We start from the raw sequence: 20,353 nt of genomic DNA, 5'->3' as shown, positions 1-20,353 counted from the left end.
GGAGTTAGCGTGAGTTGTGAATTGACAGCATGTGTAGAACAGGGCCCGAGGAATTCCTTTCATAGCAGCAAGTTCATAGACCGTACTGTGCGTATTTCACAACATACAAAAACAACACATTTGTCTAATTTATCAGATGTAGGTAATGGCTGTTTCATGTCAGAAAGAAATCATACTTGTTATGGAAATTTAAATTGGATTTGTCATCAGTTTGTGTTTCTTGGATCAGAGGAGCTTTTCCAGTTTGCCTTAGTCCATTTTAACAATTGTAGTGAAAATGAATGCGTTTTTACATACAAATATTTGATCTAAAATGTATTTTTATTGCCTGGGTAAATACACATTCATCAAACCACCCTCAAACTGGTAAGACACCTGGAAGAAAATACCAAGAAAAAACAGAATAGGAATCACTTCTGCTTTAACCTTAGAGGTCGACAGAAACACTTAAAACTCAAGGTATTTCAGAGGAAGGCAAGGTATCAGAAGCAGGGCATAGGTCAGCCAGTTTAACTACCTTAGGGAGATGGTCAGCCTTAGAATTACCCATCTGAATTTTCTCATTGAGAACTTTAAAATAGAAAGCTTGTAAAACAGGATAGCTACTTTAGTTTAGAAGAAATATTTCAGAGGATCAGCAACTTCATAGCCACAGGTCAGTTGAAATGACACAAGGAAACCAAAGAACGTCATATAAAAAAGTTTATGCAACACCAAAAACAACCTAACCACAGGGATCGTGGAGACAAAGGAAATGGTGTTGAACCCAGCCAACCTGTGAACAAGGAATGCTGGGTGAAAAACCTTTCTGACCGTGAGCTCACCCAGACAAAGAGGTACTTTCCAAAGGACTGAACGTCTCTGTAATATCTAACCAGATTCCCCCATTGGACATTACATTACAGCAGCAACTGTCATTAGAAACAATAAGCTCAGAGAGACAGAAGCTGGAGACCTGAGACTGAAAGTAACAGCTGCACTTAGCAGCGCCCACGTCCAATGTAACATCAGAGGAAATAAGGCCATGTCTGCTCTAGAGAAGGACCACAGCATCAACATTTTTTATAAGTTGACAAAGGGAGATGCACCATGATCCCGAACTTAGCTGATTACGAGTCTAAGGTGAACAACCTCTTCAGTCACACCACAACCTATGAATTACTGAAACAAGACCCTACCAGTACAGTGATCATAGACTGCTTACAGAAGCTGGAGATGGACAACATTATTGATCAACAACTTTATTACAGATTCTATCTTCCATTCCTTGCATCTATGGCCTCCCAAAACTCCATAAACAGGGAGTAGTGCTCAAACCCATTGGATGTAGCATCCATCATGTATAATGCGGCCAAACACCTGAGGATCATCCTGGCAACACGGAGCACCATATTGAGAACACACCAGAATTTCTTAGGGGAAATTTCGGAGGAAACTTCTTCAGGCAAATCCACGGCTGTGCCATGGGCTCACCAGTCTGTCCTATTATTGCTAACTTATATATGGAAGTATTTGAACAGAATGCATTGGCCTCGTTTCCAGGCACTCCACCCACATACTGGTATCGCTATGTGGATGACAGCTGGACTAAAATAAAAAAAGATCTGGAAGCTTTTACTGCACATATTAATGCTGTAGATCTGAACATCTAGTTCACACAGGAAAAGGCCAAGGAGAATAAATTGGCCATCTTAAATTGTGCAACTATAGGAGAGGACCTGTGAAGTCTTCAGGAACCCCCCACACACCGACCAATACCTGCTGTTCACACCATCCACTGCAGAGTTATTTGTACACTACAACACACAGTTAAGGTGGTTCCTACAAGCATATTCTGTTTGTGGACATCCAAAATGGGCCTCCAATAGATCTAAGAGAGCTAAAATATAGGACTACAGGGAGTCTAAACCTAGGAGAAAAGGTGTAACTATTTAAACAGCAGGTGTGTCTGAAAAGCTTTTCAGACAGCATGAAATTCTGGTCTATTTGAAATCTACAAACACTTTAAGACAGAAACTGGTTCACACAAAGGACAAAACCATGAGCCACAAACAAAGCAATGTGGTCTACTCCATACTGTGCATTAAAAAGTTCAGTGGATAGTGGATGGAGTTATATTGGACCCCTAATCAGTGAGAGCACTGATTAGGGGTCTGAACGATTATGCAAAATATGACTCAGGCACAGGTCACACTTAGTGTAGTTCAATAGACCTAGCTAACAAACAGAAACTGTTTAAAGCAGGTGTGTTAGTTTCAGTGTAGTTCACCCCTCCCTTCAGATAGATATAAGGCAGTGGAGAAACATCTTCACTCTAAAACGTTCATCCAGTTGACAAAATAAAATTTTTCTTTTGATATTCTCCATGGAAATAGATACGTTTTAAGCCACTACTGTGGAATATCAGATTTATGGAGAAGCAAGCCCACTCATGTTTATTTTTTTACAAAAACAGTTATACATTGGGGTTATAAAATATTTCCACTATACACACATTTGTAAATAAAAACCCACAACTGAAAAAATGACAGCACAATAATGTGTATGGAGCCTCACCAAGCTTTATTTACATGCGCACCATTTCTTATACAAACTAGATTACAATTTAAAATGGAATACACAGGAAAAATACCCACTAACATCAAGTTGAGAAGAAGCAAGATTCATTATAAAGTGTAAAGTTCGAAGGGCAAAGGTTGAAGTTAAAGCTGGCCTTAGGATTTTTTACAAGAAGTGGACAAAGGAGGTGATTAAGGTATCTAGTGGTATGTCTTGTCAGTTTTTTGCTTGTTTTTGCATATTTTGAGATTTTATTTGTGAAATTGTGCCGGTATAAAGCAGTTGTGGTGTAAAGGTGTAATTTATCTCCCAAAAGAGAAAATATATTTTACACGCATTATACATAAATCAATCTGTGATTATAATCCCTTAGAACTAAAAGACGTTGACAGTAGAAAGTGATTATTCCTGTAGTAAGTACTGATAAAAAATATTTTTATAGTTATTTGCTGGTTCACTTAACATCTAATTCTATATACTGATGAACAGATTTTTGCTTGTGTTTCCCTGGTTCACTGTTTTGGTGATGCTAGCTTACTACAACATGTAAAGTTAGAGGGTGGCTTTGAAATGTCTAGTGCCAAAATTAACAGTGAGATATTTTTATTTGCACCTTATAACAACTAATATTGGAGGGTGTATTTTGGTGGGAAAAAAACACTGATTCTCCTGAAAACTTAAAGGGACGGCACCATGGCAAATTTTTGTCATGCACTAAACCTCATATCGCACGGTAACTATTCACCCTTTGCCAACCATGCACTCCTCTGTAAGCCTGGTTTCAAAGTACTATTCACACATCTGTACACTATTATACACAACAAGGGCGGGCCCTCTGTGGCATGAGGGTCTCCAGATGCTACAACATTGGTGTTTTTTTTTCACCATTTTTTTTTCAGAAGGCTGGTAGTAACAGTGTTCCCTCCTACAATACAGGTGTAACGTAACTCTTCACCTATCCCTTCAGAGGTATTACAAAACTCAAAAACGGGTCTCAAGTACAATACAGATTTACAAGGACGAAACAGCGAGTGAGTATATGCATTTTTACACAAATCATAATGCATAAATACATACATGCATACAGGCTAACGTGCTGTATGCGTCGTGGAGGGAAATGGATGGGTTATTCATAGAAGATAGACAAAATATAGGAAGGAGGAGAACTCAAAGTCACAAAATAAAAGTTGATGCTCCTCTCTCTTCGTCGTGTTCACAGGTTATAAGTTCACAACACACAGCATTTATCTGTTTCAAAGACCACTAGATTTGCTTCAACCCCCCTGAGTTTTTGTAATGCATAACAGGCCCCACAAGATGTAAAAACAGCAGAGCTTAACACAGATCTCTGGTACGTGTTTTCATATGTCAGTGTGTGTGTGTGTGTGTGTGTATAAAAGTGCATTTGATTTCCTTGTGTCCTTGCTTGCATTTCATTCTGGATCAGAAAATCTCCCCAAAAAGAATCCGTCACTTTAGGATGACATCATAAGTTTGCACCTTAAAGGAAGTGAACAAGGAAAGCTGATTTTGAGATTGCGTCTCAATTCTGTTTACTAGAATCCGTATAAATCCCACCCACTGAGAGGAGAAAGCCAATAGGAATCTGCCAATAGGAATCTGCCTTCGTCCTCAGCAGTGATGACTGACAGCTCAGAATCGAGGAACTGAGGCTTTGAGGAGGCAATTGAACATGAATAGGGTCCATTCTTCTAATCCAATTCAACTCCTTTGGTAAGATTTGATGCTAAAATTTTTATTTATTGATACAACATACCTTTCACTATCTCAACATGAAAAATAAATACTTATTTGAGTTCAGTTACTGCTACTACTCTCTCCTAACCATCCAATTGTATTTCAAACTTTCTCCGGCAAAAATGGATGATTTAAAAAAAAAAAAAAAACATCTTCTCAAAGGTTTTGACTTATGTCCTAAAAAGTTGACAGTTTTTCTGCAGTGAAAGTCATGCAACATTTCGATAGAATGTTAGTAGCACAAGGAAATCAAGTCAATCAGTGTGCATGTGTGCATTAATGTGATTTGGCTGCCAGCAGATCCTACTGTTCATTTTCAAGTAATTTGGCAATATACAGAGACATAGTAGTAGCTTATTGACATATTATGAACTTGAGAAAAATGGCTTAAGGAATGAGCCTAAAAATCCATGTGCCCTTTGACCTTTGCATCTGGCTGCTGCAGGGGTCATGGCTGGACTGAAAATAAACTGATTTCAAATGGTTTATGCTTTAGGACAGGAGTCAACACTGTTTACATAGTAGCACCTGTTGTGGAAATGTTCACAAACCCAAAGAACAGCTATTTATTTTGGCTACATCATATGCTGTAATCATAAATCTCAAAACAAGTTTTTCCTTCCTGATTTGCTCTGTACAAATATGCATTCATATAAATCCAGTATTTTGGACAATTTTACAGTTATTTTTCCCAAACAAATAAAAAAAAGATGTTTAAGCAAATTTAAGTATACCCTTAGGATGCAGCAGTTTATAAGCGCTAAATTTGAAGTGCATTTTACATCCTAACGCCATTACCACCACTGTTTTATATATATATATTGGTTATGTGCATTAAACAAAATAGCTCTACTGCCATCTTTTCATTTCACCAATACATTTTTTTTCCATTTTGTACAGATAGGTATGATGCCAAATAATGATAAAACAGAAAACGTTCAAACAAAACACTGAACATTTAAAATCACAAGGATAAAAACACAGGGAGAGTCTTCTTTTGTCCAACACGACACATCACTTCTCCATTTTAAACTTGAATCTTCATTGGGAACAACTGTAAGGTCTCTCCTCTTCACTTCAATCGACCTGAAACGCCTTGGATTACAACAGAACAGGACTGAGAAATTGCATAACTCTGTCATTGTCAGTTTGTTTCTAAGTGTTGTTTCACAGGAGGTTTGGAGGCTGATCTTCAGCATTGAGTGTCTGTAAACAGGCTTATTTTGTTTGTGCTGATGGCAGGTTTGGCAAAAAGGGTGTAGGTAATAATCGTCCACACAGTTCAGACCTGCAAAAAATTGAAAATAATTATGAAAAACAAAATCATTGATAATGTGTTCATTCTTTCATATGTGATCTGATCTTTTACCTGCTGTGCTTGGTGCCTGATCTTTGCTCAGCCAGGGACCCAGCTCTGGGACGTCTGCTTGGTGCTGGTGAAGTTGACTAAAGAGTCAAAGTTAAAGTCCAGTCCGTCTGCGTCCATCAGCTCACTCCTGATGATAGAGTCCATATCACACTCTAAAGTCCCATTAAACATGTCCAGGTCCAGGTCTGTGGGGAAGCGGTCCTGGTTCAGAGGGGCTCCGTTAGAAACTGTCCCGTTCATGAAAATGGATGTGTCGATCTGCATGGAGGATGAGCCATTGCTCCCCAGAGGAGAGTTCAGGAGCTGCTTGGCATTAGCCAACATGTTAGCTTCGTTGTTAAGAGTCAGACCATTTATGGGCCGGAGTGTGTTCTGGTTGTTACTGTGCCCCTGGACGTTGTGAACTCCAGTGGTGCCAAAGGTCATGACGGGATCGTTGCGGAGGATAAGGCCACGGCGGGACATTACAGCTGCAGCACTGGCCTGGGACATGAGCGGGTCGGACTGAGTCATCATCACATCACTGTGGTTGTGGCTGTCCGAGTTCAGCAAGTCTTGTAATGTCTGACTGCCAAAATGAGAGGTGATGGAGAAGGATGTCTGCTTGTTCTCCTGGATGGTCTGCATGGGAGAGGGGCGCAGGGTGGACCCTGTGGAAGGCGGGCCAAAGATGGAGTTACTGAAACCATTGCTGCCATTAGTAGATGGGTTGGCAGCGGGCGAGGTGGAGGAGGAAGAGACTAGTCCGTTTGGTTTGGAGCCAAAGCCGAAGCCTGAAGATCCGTTTGGGGGTTGTCCCGTAGTGGTTGGCACCAGGTTGATGTTTTCCAATAGCTCATCCATTATGTCATCTGTGAGTCCATCGTTCAGATTCATGGTACCTGTTAGATCTGCGAGGCGGGGCAACTCTGTTGGTGCTGCCTTCCCATTGGCTGTGTTGTTGCCAGGCGACATTGTCCTGCCAGGACTGTAGAGCATAGGCGACAGAGGGGGCTCATCATCTGGGACCTGGTCCAGCTCAGGGTTGGCCAGGATGGGCGTCAGGCGCCCACTGATGGTGCTGGCGTTAGAGTTTGTGCGGGAGCGAAAGTCGGTCCAGGCATCCAGCTCCTCTGTGCTGCGGGATGTGGGACTACCGGGCCAGCGGGACAAGCCTGAGGGACTGTCTCCACCCTCTCCTGCTGCAGCCGCAGCCTGGAGAGCGGCCTTCTTCTTAGCGGCGCGACCGCGGGCTGACTTGGTGTATTTGTTGCTATTGTCCATAGACACGGCACGGCGACGTGGAGCTTTGCCTCCCTTCCCTCCCTCAGGGTTGATCATCCACCAGGAGCTTTTGCCGGTGCCTTCATTCTGCACCCGGATGAAGCGGCTGTGCAGCGACAGGTTGTGTCGGATGGAGTTCTGAAACACAAAAGGAGAAAGAAATTAGACTTATAGCTATCCATTTACTCTGATCTGTCTTTTTAACTATTGAGAGAGCAGTTGTCTTGAAACACAATTTGGATCTATACACCACTAATGGTAATGCTGAACATTGATCTGGTTGACAAGACAAAACAATATAAGCTATTGTTTCAATTGTTCCAACAGTAAATATAGACAAACAAATTAGCCAAGAGCAGCTTTAAGCTCTGATGTATGCATTGTTCCCTGCATCGCTTTTGTGCTGTGGATATGTGCTATAATCAAGCATCTCTTCTGTATTGAAAAGCCAGTACGATTTTGTGTTGCATAACAACACAGAGTGTACCGTGTGTCTGTGCAGTGTGAGTCATCTGTGTATCGATCAATCTCTCTTGGGGCAGAGGGGAGAGAGAGGACTAGACCAGAGCTCTGCTAATGAGCCTACAACACACATTGTAGGTGTAGTGTGAACTAGTGCAGGGTCAGGGAGGAACACAGCGGCCTGGGGTACCTTGGCTTTGATTCTGTTGCTAGAAATGACATGAACAGACATGAAAAATCTTGTTCCTGGTTTAAACATGTAGCCTACACAGTTTTTTCCCCAAAATTTAATTCATCTAAATAGTCAAATTGCTGTCCTAACAACCAGTCTCTATAGCTTTTACTAAATCGCTCCTCAATTCCTCCATTAAACTTTAGATGTTCTAGTTAATTTAATTTGTTTTTCCACTGCGTTCTGTCTTCCTCCCTTTGTGTTGTTTCACAAACATGTAGCTCTTATGTGCCCTGAGGGACTCCAGGCCTATGTTATGTCTTCTCATATAAACAAGCTAACCGCCCTCCACAACAAGCGCACACATCCCCTGCTGCTGATTTTCTCTCTCTATGTATATTTGAACTTACTAAAACAGAACACATTTCTGGGGCCGAGAGGATGGCCGCCAACATTTTTGGTGGGAATCACAATATTGTTTTCCAAGAAATGGGGCCCCATCTTTTACAGTTTACAGGCAATTTGGTATAGCTTGTTTTTCCTGGTCAAAAGCAGCTCAGTCAGGAGGCTAAAATTACTTGATTGTAAGGGGTCAAGGAGATTTTGGTATACACAGGAGAAATGCCATTTGGTGCAGGGGTGTTCAATAGCCATTACTTCGCATTTGCCGTAAACAAAACAGACTTTACTTATGAATGGGTGTGTGTATGTGCATTTCCCAAGGTTGGTGACTGGGACGGAGTGAGGTAAGATGAGAATGGGATTCCACGGAGACCAATGTTTACCATTAGCTAGCTAGCATCTCTAAAGACATGACGTAATGCTAAAACACTCAAACACACATACGGTAATTCTTTCCAGCTGCCAGGAAATGTAAACAGGACTTGACATCAGGTTGTTCAGTAACAGGCAGGTGTTAGCAGAGAATAGTAAGTATGCAGGTCTATTACAGCAAATTGTTGTCTAATCATCCAATCACATGACAGGAACTTGAGTTGGTTGTGAGAAATATTGAAGACAAACCCATACAAAGCACCACAGTTGAGAAGAAAAAAACTTCAAAATGGCACATGACTAGTTGGAGTATGAGAAAGTGCTAGCTGGATTTTAAGCAATAAACAAAATAAAAGCTAATATTATTAATGAAGTTGTGGATGAAAAGCTTTCATATCAAACCATATATCACCTGCATTTGTCCTGTTATTATTTGCCCTATGGAACACACACCATCACACAGATGGTACATTATTTGTTATGCTTACTATGAACTGCAGCTGCTCCTCTGAGGTTTTCACATGCCCATTAATAAAACAGCTCAGCTCAGAGAGGCCAACGCTCTGATTCATAACTTAAGCTACACTTAATAAAAAAGCACTACTCCATAGCCAACAGCATAAACTGTCATGTTGAGACAGTAGTGAGAAATTGAGCCAGATTAATTCATGTTGTACCATGGCTTATAAGAGTTTTAATGAGTGTTTATGCTATGTTCAAGCAAGTGTAAGAAGTCATTGGTTAACATTTAAAAATATGGCTGAGGCAAGACACTTGGAATATGTATGCGTATTAAAATACACCTACATTCTTACAATAACTTATGTTGTTACAGTACAATTGAAGTAACTGTGAAATTAGTGTCTTTTAGCACTCAAATGAGGCTAGGTTGAAAACGCTTTGACTAAATGTTGACTTAAGTGTAAGACTAAATCTAAATGTTTTCTCAAATTAACATAGATTAAATGAAACTGGGTTATACAAGGCCGATGCTGGACTGAGTGCTTTGGTTTCCAGGTTCACTTGTGTTACATTTTTGGACCAAGCGAAGAGCCTTATGGGCAAAGTTCATGGGAGAGGCCCCAGCTGTGTTGTATGTGCAATGCACTGGCCAGCTGCAGCCAACACTCTCAACAACAGAGGCTCTATGTCCATCACCAACATGTGGGAACAATTCATCAATGCCAGTAACTATGTGGTTTGGATTAGCAGCTATTCCTTAAGTGCTGTACTAAATTGTGACATTTTATTTCTACTAGGGCTGAGCAATATATCGCAATCAAGTCTAAATTGTGAGATGATGCAGTTGCTGTAATTATTTAGATAATAGAATGTCCTCTGCAAAGAACAAAATATCCTGTGCTTTTTAGAAATATCTTGTTGTACCTGTAATTTAAATGTGTGGGATTCTTGTATTACTTCATGTTTCAGTCTTCTCTTAAATGTTAATGTTGTTTACACTGTGCACTCTGAACAGAATCCTACTTTTTAAACATATATCGTAAATGTAAGTATAGTCCCAATTAGTATTTTTCCCAACCCTTATCTCTGGAGGTGTGTAAATGTCTACAGAGGACAAGACAAGTACTATGTAAACTGACATTTTGAAGGGAGGCAACCCAAAAAGCATACAGAACATATAGTGCCCCTCCCTAGACAGAGGTCACTTTCAAAATCCATCCAGTTATTGGTCAAAATGTTTAACTCGCTGCTCTCTGATTGGATGGAGCGGAGGTTGGCTGCTTTCTGATTGGTTGATTTGGAGAGGTAGCCAGGCAGTGCAGAGGCAGCCTAGCATTGCAAGTGTATTTCATCACCCAGATACAACACAGCGTCACTCCGGCTTGATTGGTCTAAATAATGTGAAGCAGACCCACTCTTGCCTCCACACGAGCAGCCACTGACTTAGGAAGACAAAACCGGGTCAAAGGTCAAAGTGCTTTAGGGGTTGCACGCTTTTTAGCCCCGCCCATGACACACATCTGGGGTGGCTCTGATTGGACGGACAGAACTTCACACCTATGGTAGTTGTGCCAAACATAACCAGGCGTTATCAGGCGTTATGTAAAGCAGGATTAATCTGAGGTGAGTGTCAGGGTCAGAGAGAGGTAGGGTCACTCTTATCCTGAATGGACATGATGTGATGTTCTCTTTTTTACAAAACTACAAACAAAAACATGTTTACTGAGCATAAAAATAGTTTCCAAAATAAGTTACTTTTACAAAAAAAGGTGTCTAAATGAGCAAATCAAAATTAGAAATTGTGTAATAGTAGTACAATCTATAATCCACACAATTGCATCTTGGCATATAGGTGGTAGAAATTAGTAACAGTGAAGATTATAGAAGTTACCAGATTTTTAGCAAAAATAATAGCACAGTAATACCAGTAGTACTTAGAAGCAGTACACCATACATTTGTACAATAAAGACGACGTGATGTTTTTATATATTTAGTATTTAACATCAATAGATCATGACTTTACATTTTTTCATTGACAACTGCAAGTGTGATCTAAAAGAGCTTGATTATAGAAATAGGTCCATTTATATCTTGTTCTAAACTGCAGAACTGAGAGGCCCACATCCTCTATTATATTTTACTGTTTCAAGAGATTTTGAATGTTTTTATTGCGAGTACAGAGAAACCATAAATGTAAGACAAACCAGAATTTAAATTTACAAACATGCATGAATCACTCGAAATACAACTTTGGGTAAGCTAATGATGAGGGAACATCGTTATATCATGGTTAATAAAAGTTGATTTTACATAATAATTCACCTCTTAAGCCTGAATGTAACCATCACCCTGTATAAAAAAAACACCTAAACAACACTGCACTACACTTATCTCACTGTAATTTAATTCAGCGGTTACTCCATTTGCACTAGAGGTGACCAGTGCGAGTTTAGTTAAGTTGTGGTGTAGAGGAATGTGCGGCTTTGACACGTACGAGTGGTTTATAAATATACCCAGAGAGGACAGTTATTTATCCTGGGATTCTGCTCACAGCCCCGCCCCCTCGTCCCGTCCCAGCACTGGAGAGCAGACAGAACATTCCATTCCCTTCAATCATATGTTCGTACCCCGGCCAGCCCCCTCCCCTCTCTTCTCCCTGTCTGTTTGCTGTATGTTTTGGCTGTATGTATTTGTGAGTTGGTTTGTCTGTGTGAGTGTGGACGCTGGCAAGAGAACCAGGGGCCGGTTGGCAGCAGAAATGCTAGCTGCTTATGTTACTGTCCCGCTGCCAGTCCTCGCCCCCTTTTTGACATCCTCCAAGGCAAATGGGATCAGGAACATTTGTCTGAGAGTCTGTCCAAAAGCAGGGTTACACAACGGCTATGTTCTCTTGAAGAAGCCAGCAGAGGGTCACTGCACTAGTTTCAGCCATATCTTTTTAGTTGTTTCATTTTAACTTTGAAAATATATAGATTGGATTTTTTGCTACAGTAAAGTGAAATTCACTATATCTGTTTGCATCTCGATGACAATATTTGAACGATATATTAACTATGCATCTGGAATGTGCTAAAATGTGCCTGCAAATGTAATGTGAAATGTAGTTGAGGTTCAAGTATTGCACAAAATGTGAATGGACCATAACATTAACTTCAGTAGTGCAGAAATATCTCTTGTTTGAAAGATTACATAAGTTATATCTGTTCATTTTATTTGTAATGATCACTTTTTGAGGTCATGTTTTATATTTTTAATAATCAACAATACACTTGGTATTCTGATTTTGCATAACTACATCATTAATAATAGGAAGTGATAAGTATTTGCTCTCCAAGTTTGTTAATGCATGTAACGGTAATAAAATATGCTATGGCTAAAGTAAATTGGGACAATGGGCTGTACACATTTACTGATCAACTGGGAATTCCACCAAACAACCAAGCTGCTTTATCTTGTGGCACAAACCAATAAACTTAATCAATGGAGTTTTTCTGTCTCTCAAAGCTTTTCATGCTAACTCCAAAATGACCCTAACTCATGTGAAATCCCCCAGAGACAACAGCCACTCGCATGCCTTTATTAAATTAAGATAATTCTGTTTAAATTAACCGGACCACACTTGAAAAACAAAAACATGCAGTACGCTTGCGAGGACTTTGACCCTCAAATACTTTATTCATCACCAGCTCTTGTATTTCTAGTATATACCTGTCACTCTCCCCCTCCCAGCCACTTCTCCCCCTTCTACTATGTCAGTGTTGGGTAAGGCCACATGCTCAAAGAACTCCTTGTTTACAGATCCGTTTCCTCCAATCAGTTTGGCCTGAGGTGAGGGAGTTGGCGACCCATCCCCCCTGCCTCAGCCAATCATGTTGCTCCATGAATAAGGCATGGTTAGTCACATGCTCGTTCATTGGGTCAGTGTGTTTTGGAGCAGGAGTGGTAGGTCACCTCATTCCTCTCATGCTTTACATACAGAACTGGATCTGACTATTTGCTTTTGGAGGAAAAAAGAAGGGATTCTGGTTAATATGATTAGCTAGTGGGTACATTTGTAATAAAAAAAAAAAAAAATAGGGAAATCCGATCCTTAGGAGACTGATAATTAAATAAAAAAAGAAATTGTAAAAGAAATTGTAAAAAGAAAAAAAATAAATACAATTTGGCGGTTGGGAAAAGTACACATTTATAAACATTATTATAATTCTGTATTTTGAATCAAATATTACTTTATATAGCTTATACGAGCAATATGGCAGTTCGTCGGGCTAGTTTGATGTCGAACTGAAGGGACCGTTTACCTTTGAATAAATGAAATATGTTTTTTGTTGGGTCAAATCAGACTGGTCATGGGCCAACCAGAATATCCTAACAGCTGTTTGAGTAGAGACACAGTCTGTACGGGACAAAGACGTTTTACTTTGCAAAGAAAGACACAGGACATCCCTGCAGAGCTTTATCAAGCCTTGTTCCAGGACACAGCGTCCTAAAAGCTACACAGCAAAAGTTAAGCTGCCAAAAACTCACAAACATTCACTGATAAAGAGAGAGAAAGAGAGAGAGAGGTGGATGGGTCAAGAAGAACGTTTTGGACAAAGAGTGATTCAGATGCAGCCAAAGGAGGGGGGGGATTGGCTCTCAGCTTGTTGTCAATATGGCTAAAGACATTTTAAACATTGCTGTCCAAGGGATTTATGACTGACCAATTTATCCAAAAACGTATCCGATTCAAATCATATTAAATATGAAATACTGAGCAGTTTTCTTTGCAGTATAATCAAATAACTGCAAGATGCCATAAACAAACTTTGGTGTGTACTTTTCATGATGGGCCAAAGACACAAACTTTAAGAACTAATTTTTGAAAGATTCATTTTTGATTTATGAGGGTTGTTTCTAAGGTTGTGTAATTAATCAAATTTTAATCAAGACTGAGATGCAGTCAGTTCCAATCGTGAATGATATGGGTGGGTCTTTTTAATCGAGAGGTCTACAGCCAATTCTCTGACAGTGAAAGCATCTGGAGTTTAAACTTTGGAGACAGATGTTTTTTATGTTAAATGGCAATGATTAAAAGTCTATCATGTTTATGTGTTTTTAATAACAAAAATCAAAATCATGTTTTTTTTCTTGGCATATCGCCCATCCTTAGTTGTTGTTCTTAACAGATAATGTATTTATTCCTTGCATGAGCCCACATCTCACCATTACCATTATGAAAGGGTCAACTATAATTCACCGTATGCCATCAAAACCATCCAGGGCATGCCTAGACACAGCCAGTCCACACATGAGGAACGTAATACGGTCAGCTGGTGCCTCTCAAATAGAGCAGTATTTAATGAATGCTGTTTGGGTTTTCCACAGGGTTGGGATGGGTGATCGTTTGGCTGCATGTAGACCACTGGCTTGCCCTTTTTAAGCACTCCAGCACTTTCTGTATTTAAAAATAGAACCACCGTCTGTCAGCAGAGATTGTGAGCCCCCTGCAGCTTGATAATGACTGAGGGAGAGAAAAAAAATCTGATATAATTTCATGTTAATTATATTCTGCCGTTTCAAATGGATCTATATAGAATTATATATCAATCTACAGTCCAAAATACAGTCCTTCATGATAAATAGATTAATAATAACTGAATGTTGAACTGTAGACCGATGAAGCCTGGGATGAACTCTGTAAGAAGAAAGAACAAAAAGATAGACCACAGAGAATGGGGCACTATTCATTTTCAGCACAGTGGGGCATCTACATGATTAATTACACTTTGGTCTAATGCAAAACTTACGATAAAAGGTAAGCGGGGGAAGGACGCGATGATAATTATCTGAAGCAGGGTATGCACAACTCCTCTGGGAAGCTGCAGCTCACACAATATAGAATCTATTTAAAAATTAAACCTGTCCTGATTTGAACAAGGGCAAAACACTACAGACATATATATGCCATATATATATGCTGCCTTAAGGGTATAGCGCAAGCTCACAATTACAAAACATGCTTCTGTGTGATAAAATGAGGGAAAAAAGTAAAACAAGTCAACCTAGGAGAAAAAAGGCGTCATGAATACACAGAGGATTCAGGAAGGAGGCGTGGGCCCAAGTGTAGAGGTTGTCTGAGGTTTACGGCTTCCTTTAGCACCCTGTAGCCTTGCCCTGATCTGCACAAAAGAGAAGGGGCCATTTAGGACGCTCACAGCAGCCCTGCTATCTGATTTATGACAACCAGGTGCCTCGAGTGAAGTTATGCAAAGACAAGATGTACTTCGTGAAACTGCATCTTATAATAATAGTTTGTGCTTTTTGCAAAATTGGGCTTAAAGTTGAATGTGTAAACCTGTAAACTTGCTACAATTTTTGTACATATTGTCAAAGCAGCAGACTGTAGACTGCTAGCATGCTAGTTGTTGTTAACATTACTTTGATACCAAAACTTCACTACACCACAGATTGTTTTAAACTAGTTCTGTTTTGTTTGTTTTTTTATTTTAAAAATCTTTTTTTTTATTTTAAAAATCAGATACAGCACATTTAGAATAGAAGATAGAATAGAGTGACATGTAAGCAACAACAACACCATATGTTGGATCATAAAAACATTATTATCTTATACTTGTACATAATCTTGGCAAACAAAGTGTAGGCTTACTGCCTGTTCTGGGTTAAGTAATCAATGCCCTTGAGATTATGTAACACAAATGCTTGTTCTGAAACTGTGCCAAAATTATTTTTTCTTCTGTCTGCTGTGCAGTGGCTTAGGCCCAAAACAAATATAATGTGGTAGATTTAGCAGACCATCTTTGCAGCATATTCAGCTTTGGTTTCTTGGATATTTAACTGTGTATCTCTGAAGAATTACATCCACAACACTAGAGGGTTGAGCTGTCACCCTGTGGGTGAAGTGTGACCTGCAGTGACCCCAGTGTACGTGACATTTGTTGTCAGTACTTTCTCTGTATCACCCATTGTTTCTGTCTACTCCATCTATACAAGCTCCACCTACAAGAACCACTGGTGAAGAATAGACTGTAAGTCATGGGCCTCCAACCTTTTTAGTCCAGTGAGCTACCTTTACAAAACCAAAATGCCAGAGAGCTACTAATTTTAGCGGTTACAATAAATTCAGTAAATATAAGGGGCACAGCAAGCCTTAGATAAGGTATAGTTAGATGTCTATACAAGACAAACTATTTTCTATGTATTAATGCACAAAACTAGGCATCAAAATGATATATTTACAAAGATAACAGGCATTTAATTAACCACATTTGAGTTATTCAGCACAATATGTATAATCCAGAAATCCCTTGGCGAGTTTCCTGGAAGGGGCTGGAGGGCTACTGGTAGCTTCCAGGCTACAGGTTGAAGACCCCTGCTGTAAGTATTAGTGTTACTGTGCTAAGTATAGGCAGACAGGACAAGAATGGCTTGCACACAGAGGTGGAAAATATATTTTAAAAAATCACAATTGTTGTTCTGGAAATATGCTAAATCAGACCTCCTGTTTTGTACGATACTCAGCCAAGATATTTAAATCAAGATATTTGCCAAGGCTGTTTTTTTGAATTGCTGCTGCCGAACGTTGAATTTCCTTGGGAACAATAAAGTATCTCTCTAGCTCTATCTCGCCATGATAAAACATGTTGCCCAGACCTGGATTCAAACTAAATTATGTGTAGTTGAGGGGTAAAGGCTATTTTCATTACACCACCTTACAATGGAAAATAGCATGTCTAATAGTTAGTGCCTCCCATGTCATAACTGCAGCTGTGTACTCTCTGAAACTGAACTATGACCCAGATTAAAAGCGATAATGGTATTACACATAATAATAGCAGCTAACTAAACAGTAGGTTGCAAATAGATGGGATAGTTTGGGAGCACTAATGGCCTGTGCATGTGTGTTGGATGTATGAAGCAGGACTTCACATCTGTTTGGGATTAGTGTAGGGGCCTTGGCCTTTCGTTGGGCTCTTCAATCTAAATGGCACTAAAAACAGGCACAGTACATGCTGATTATTACAGTATGTTTACCATGACGTAGACTTTAGGATATGTGCCATACACAAAGTGTTTAACATGATTATATGTTTAGGCCTTTGCCACTTGACTGCAGACTTTTTATTCACCTTATTTTGGAAGTTGCTGTGGGTACCGCCATCGCTGTTCAGGCTGTATTATTTTGCATGGGGCTGCCGATCTTGACAGTAAATAGGTTTACGGTATACGGACTACAAAGACGTGTTAAATCCTCACAGAGAATGAGGGAATTGTTGACATCCAAACATTGAACATTTGACACAAATCAACCAAGTTTATATCACATTATAACGGTGAAACTTTTACCAAATTTTCAATTGAAATGAATGGGATTCCCACTTATATTCTATTAAAAAAAAAAAAAAAAAAGATGTGTTACAAAATTAAATATTGGGCCTTTTCCTTAGTATTGACATCAAGTTTGAAATGTGAGAATCGTGACAACACTACAGGACACTAAACCTGTTCTGTCCATAGTCTGCGAGTGTAGGTCACACCACCTCGACCCCACGTACGCCTCCACCTTTGCTCCAGTCAAATGTGTCTGTTTGACGATGTGTTTTATGTCAGTGCTGATCTCAGGAGTTTTCAGCACTCTCTCCTTCCTACACAGCAGCGCCACAAGGACAACAGAGAACGAGAGAGGGAGTAAGAGAGAGACAGAGTGAGAGAGAAACAGACAGAAAGACAGACAAGAAGGGAGAGAGGTAAAGAAAGTAAGTAAGAAAGAGAGCGATACATAGAAAGACGGAGAGAGATGCAAGGACATAGGGAGGGAAAGAGAAGAAGAGAGAGACAGCTAGAGAGAGACAGCTAAAGACAGACAGAGACAAAGAAAGAGGGAAAGAGAAAGAAATAGAGAAGAGTTTTAAAACTAGAAACAAAAAGACAGAAGGAAAGAGAAAAGAAGAGACAGAGAGCAGAAAAGAGACTGACAAGAGAAAGGGAGAGAGATGAGAGTGAAAGAAATAAAAGAGCAGACAGAACATGAGCAGGAGAGAGTAAGAGAGTAAGAGAAAGAACACCTTACAAACAGATACACTTTGTTACTTTTATATGTGTGTGTGTGTGTGTGTGTGTGTGTGTCTGTGTGCGTGTACTTAACCTTTACAAGACAAGCCCCTGACTCACACACACAAGCCCAAAGTCATACAATCAGCACAAAATCACTCCTCCAGCAGGTTACACCAGCCAGAGCCCAGTCCCCAGCTGTTTCCAAGCCCCTTCGCCAAGCCCCTCCGCCAAGCCCCACCACATGACTTCCTGAGGCGAAATGGGAAGGACCACCGCAGTCCCCTACACTATCTGTTGACGTAGGTTTGTCTAATCTCTGTCTGACCAGTTCATCTGATTCCGTGAGCTATAGGCAACAAGAGGTTCTGTTCTTTCTTTCTATTAGATTTGCCTTATTTACCAATGTAAAGTATTGTTGTATGACTAACCCACTTTAAGATGAGATGCAAGAGGACACAGCAGTGTAGATGCACATGGCCAAGCTTTTTGTTAATGTGTTTGCCACTAAGATCATTAAAGGTTTCTAAAAGAGGAGATTATGATGCTGTTCCTAATGGTGCAATGCTCTGTCAGCTCAAGTCTGCATCAAAAGCCAATCAAACAGTAAAGTGAAATTGGCTGAGTGTCCAACTGTGAGGGCATGGGAGTGACATCAAACAAAAACCTGATAAGATCTGCTCACAAAGCTCTCTAACACATGACGTGAACTCCAGTTGGATTGGGAAAGAGAACAAGAGCCCACATGCACTGCAAAATAATCACTTTGTATTACTACTGTCAGGTCCCAAATATAGATTGTAATATTTTAATTGATAAATCTACTGTCCCTCTTCTGTTGTTGTCAGAGCAAATTGCCTGCTGTGATGTGTGATTTCCATAATTATTTGGCATACAAAATCTTCTCCCTTATCCACATTTGAAATTGACACTAAGTAGACTGAAGCCTTAAAGTCACCAGTATTTTTTGTACATGCAGTATTATACATCTATCATTGTTTTACATAAGGATTGATGTAAAAAAAAAAAAAAAAAAAAAAAGTTTGGATCAATAAAATGTATATAATGTAATGTAATGAGGGATTACGCCGAATAATCTAATCTAATGTACTATTTGAGTGAGTCCTAAACCCGGATAACTAATTGAGGAAGGGCACCTGGCATAAAACCTGTGTCAAATTAAAAACTTTTCTATACATCACTAGCATGTATCTCCTTGATTCTATTTCTGGTTCCACACAGTGAGTGGCTGGCAGCTCCTCTGTCCACTTGAGTTTAATTCCATAGTGACCCTGGTGGAATTTCAATAGACTTACATATATAGATAGCACTCATCACTATTATGCCGAGGCGCAAACATGGTGTGAACCTGAATACCCCCTTGCCATAGGAGCAGGGGGTTATTTGAGGCTACAAGTACACATATGTGCCCCAGCATACACCTTAGGTTCAGTGAGGACACAGGAGGCCCCTTCTCCACCTCCCCTCATCCTTGTCTTTGTGTCTGTCCCATGAAGCCCCAACAGCTTATTGGCCTGCAACACACGTGACAATTAGGACATATAAATACTAGGTGCTTAGGGTTAGCAAGTTGAGTTAACTGGTAGGCTAGCTAATGTATGATTATAGGTGAACATTGATGCATTTGCCCACATAGCCATGTTAGATGGCTATAAATACCACACTGGTAACATTTCACCTACACTGTTTGTTTCAGTATACATGATAGATAGTTATCATGAGTGCCCTGAAACTAAATCAAACTGATCCAGTAACTTTAGGTGACTCACAACATGGAAAGTAGGTCAAGTATGCAACAATACTGGCAATATTATGATATTGTAGTATTATGTAAATTCTGATTAGATTTGCATTTATGTTTTCAAATTAGGATTCAGTTGACAGTGTACTTTTTTCAATTCAGGGGCATTTGAGAGAAGAATGAAATATGAACTGCTAAACTCAAGAATCACATGCATTTCAGAGCTTGTTTATAGAGGTCTCTACAAGGTCAAAGAAAGACACTATTATGGTGTTTGCAAAAGACATTGTAATGCCTAAATAACTTGCTCATTTCTTATTTGATCATTTCATTTGATTGAGATATATTGTGCAGCCATATAGCCATTTTTTTTACATCCACTTTCACTCTGATGAAAAGAGACCATTATGACAACATGACACTTGAAAATTGGCCTTGACATGAACCTATAGTTTAACTCCTCTAATCTCCTGATCTGAGTTGTGGCTGACTGCATTACCCAGCATTACCCAGAAGTGACATAGTGACACTGCTGCCCTTACTGTAACCCCACATGGAACCAATCATGGTATGAAGCTAGCATCTGGCATGGAAATCTAAATGTTTTGTTCCTGCTACATTCTTTTCAGAAAGGCTATAGAAAGGACATTTGTAGTGCCAATCTACATGAAGTAATGCACAACCTGTATAACATAATAAAACTGGAAGTACGAAGGGATA

General features: G+C 39.8%; 1 protein-coding gene across 1 annotated transcript in view; it reads right to left on the bottom strand.

Annotated features, from left to right (window-relative positions):
* Positions 1–2,541: 2,541 nt before the first annotated feature.
* Positions 2,542–20,353, bottom strand: part of foxo3b (forkhead box O3b) — a 40,598-nt gene continuing 22,786 nt past the window's right edge. Inside the window, exons 3-4 of the mRNA XM_033991470.2 lie at positions 5,687–7,087; positions 2,542–5,605 (exon numbers count right to left, since the gene is read on the bottom strand). Of these exons, the coding sequence (XP_033847361.1) occupies positions 5,714–7,087 (1,374 nt within the window). The 3' untranslated portion in view covers positions 2,542–5,605; positions 5,687–5,713. The remainder of the gene's footprint in view (positions 5,606–5,686; positions 7,088–20,353) is intronic.

The sequence above is a fragment of the Periophthalmus magnuspinnatus genome, chromosome 24 (assembly GCF_009829125.3).
Source record: "Periophthalmus magnuspinnatus isolate fPerMag1 chromosome 24, fPerMag1.2.pri, whole genome shotgun sequence".
NCBI classification, from domain to species: Eukaryota; Metazoa; Chordata; class Actinopteri; order Gobiiformes; family Gobiidae; genus Periophthalmus; species Periophthalmus magnuspinnatus.
Note: the sequence above shows the minus strand (reverse complement) of the source record. Positions and strands in the feature narration are given on the sequence as shown.